Source organism: Entamoeba dispar, genomic scaffold, assembly GCF_000209125.1.
Source record: "Entamoeba dispar SAW760 scf_1105229460261 genomic scaffold, whole genome shotgun sequence".
Classification (NCBI taxonomy): Eukaryota; Evosea; order Mastigamoebida; family Endamoebidae; genus Entamoeba; species Entamoeba dispar.
The window spans coordinates 9,224-11,788 of record NW_001854104.1 but is presented as its reverse complement, the minus strand read 5'-3'; the positions used below and the strand labels follow the sequence as shown (position 1 = coordinate 11,788).

Below are 2,565 nucleotides of genomic sequence, written 5' to 3'. Positions count from 1 at the left end.
GATTTTTGATAAAATTATCATGATAAAATTATTATTTAATTAAATACTAATAATGTTTAACTCAGTATCTAGAGTGAAACATGATTAACCCATGTAACTAAATAATAAATACCAAAATAAAAAACAAAAGAGTTATTATTTTCAATAAATTCATTATTCGTATTAATTATTATATGTACTTATTACTAGTTTCAACTGATAATTAACAAATACATTTAAAAACAACAAATGAAGTGATGATAATGATATTAATACATTTTAAATGAATATCATTAAAATTTTGATAAAATATTAATTATCATTTCTCAGTTAATAAAATATTTGTATTTTTTATATAACTAACTAAAATTCATATCAGCTATTACTCTTTCTATTCCTTCAAATTATTATTTGAAATAGAACTAAATTTATACTTTATGAAAATAATTAAACAAAGAAATATAATAAAAACAAGAAACAACTGATTATTATTACTTCAATTTTAATGATATAAAAATAAACGAAACAATAAGAATGTGCTGAGAAATTGTTATGTAATAAATTAAAGAAATGTATTAATAATTAAAATATCATTTAATAATAACAAATATTACAAAAATGATAATAATATTATAAATATTAAAAGTTAAATACAAATGTTAAAATGATTTGTAATTTATAAAGAGTATTGAAATGAGTAAATTAAAGTTGAAATTATCAAACCCTTCATGAATTTGTTGAAATTTTTGCTTATACATTCTATTTAAAAGAAGAATAGAAAAATAAGTTAATGATTATGAAATAAGAATTACCCAAACAGAAATAACAATATGAATAATATAAATAGAAAAACAAACAAGAAAAGAGTGAATAAACATTTGATGAAAGAAATAGAGAATTAATTGAAAAGAAAATGAGGAACTTAAAGAAATAAAAAAGAAATTAAAATTATGAAATTGATATAGATGAAAAGATAGTTTTTAGTATTCATCATTTTTTAATTAATAAATAATAGAAAGAATAAACAAAAATAAAATCAAGTATTCAATTTTCTCAAAAATAGAAAAAAATAAACTAAAGAGGATCATATATATTATTTAATTGAAATGTTAATACAACACTATTTTATCAAATAATATCGAATATATATATATATAACTATTGTTTCATATAAAGAAAGAAATTTGGAAGATATGTTAATTCGAAAAAGTATAGTAATAATTTTATCATTCATTCATTTTCATTAGAATCAAAATTTAATGCTAAAGTATTGAATAGATTATTTTTTTTCTAAAGAAATAATTAAAAAATTAATACTTCTATTACATGAATTGAATAAAATGGAATATCAAATCCTTCTTAGAAAACAAATTTCAAATCATTCTACACTAAAACAAATTAAAGTTATTGAAATTCCTTTTATTAGTAATTGTTTCAAATACACAGAGCTAAACAACTTTTAACTGACTTATTGTTTTCTAAAGTTCTATTATATTTTTAATAAAACTTTAAGTTAAGACATTTTTATTCATAAGTGAATGTATTTTTTACTTCTATAAGTTTTAAAAAGAAATAAATGATGCTTCTTAGATAATTTTATTGGAATAGTATTAAACCATTTTACATTTAAACAAAAATATTTGATTTTATATCAAAAGTGATCAATCAAAATAATATAAACTACTCATGAAACATAGTACAGTATTCTTATTGTTAATGAAATATTTATTCTATCCATAACTATCATAAAAGTCTTGGATAATAAAATGCTCATAAATGAAATCCTATAACAATGCTAGGTAATGAAACTATTTGATAACCTAGACAAGTGCTGTAAAAGAAAAATACTCCATTATAATGTTTTTTATTTTTTTTTAAAGAGACTGTCATATAAAAATTGGTTTAACTAAAAATGTAATTAATATATTAACAAGGAATATATATTATATCAAACATAACCATTGAAAAAAAAAAGAAATAAGTTAAAGAAACAAAGGGTCTAACATAAGTTTTCATTTAAAGATGTCTCTAAAAATAATTTTCATAGAACAAAAAAATAACTTCAAAATAGATAGAGAAGATTAAAAAGAGCTAGATCTTATAAAAGAGTGAGGAATCAAGAAAGGTGACTAATAAATTTACTCATAGTAATAATATTTTAGTGAAATTAGATATCATTTTACATTTGAAAAAAATTAATTTTAAGTAGTGTTTCTTTTAAAAAAAAAACTAAGAGATAAAGAATGAAGAAAGACAATTCGTGTCACACTGAGGTGTTTTATTTTATAATTATTAAAGGATTAAAATAAATCACAAAAATGTTAAACCCTTTTCCAAAAATAATATAAAAGAGAGTAAAGAATGAAAAATTGAATAGAAGAACTAAATAATAAGTCCAAACATTGAAATTACGTAAAAGAAAGTGAAATGAGTTTCAATGGATCATTTAATAAACATTATATTCCAGTGTATCCACCACATATAAAAAAAGAAGATGAAAGTAAAAAAATAAAAAGAAAAAATGGAACGAATGAAATTCAAAAATCACAATTAGTTTTGAGAGATTTTTTAAATTATATCACAAGT

General features: G+C 18.9%; 1 protein-coding gene across 1 annotated transcript in view, besides 10 other annotated features; it reads left to right on the top strand.

Annotated features, from left to right (window-relative positions):
* The first annotated feature begins 22 nt into the window (after positions 1-22).
* Positions 23-54: a sequence feature (AT_rich).
* A 191-nt stretch (positions 55-245) lies between these two features.
* Positions 246-338: a sequence feature (AT_rich).
* A 42-nt stretch (positions 339-380) lies between these two features.
* Positions 381-450: a sequence feature (AT_rich).
* Positions 451-534: 84 nt separating this feature from the next.
* Positions 535-662: a sequence feature (AT_rich).
* Positions 663-752: 90 nt separating this feature from the next.
* Positions 753-926: a microsatellite.
* Positions 927-971: 45 nt separating this feature from the next.
* Positions 972-1,016: a sequence feature (AT_rich).
* Positions 1,017-1,036: 20 nt separating this feature from the next.
* Positions 1,037-1,234: a repeat region.
* Positions 1,235-1,257: 23 nt separating this feature from the next.
* Positions 1,258-1,295: a sequence feature (AT_rich).
* Positions 1,296-1,830: 535 nt separating this feature from the next.
* Positions 1,831-1,858: a sequence feature (AT_rich).
* A 397-nt stretch (positions 1,859-2,255) lies between these two features.
* Positions 2,256-2,276: a sequence feature (AT_rich).
* A 130-nt stretch (positions 2,277-2,406) lies between these two features.
* Positions 2,407-2,565, top strand: part of EDI_075670 (uncharacterized protein) — a gene marked incomplete at both ends in the record, with an annotated part of 525 nt that continues 366 nt past the window's right edge. Inside the window, one exon of the mRNA XM_001733310.1 lies at positions 2,407-2,565. This exon is cut by the window's right edge and continues 366 nt beyond it. Coding sequence (XP_001733362.1) covers positions 2,407-2,565 — 159 coding nt within the window.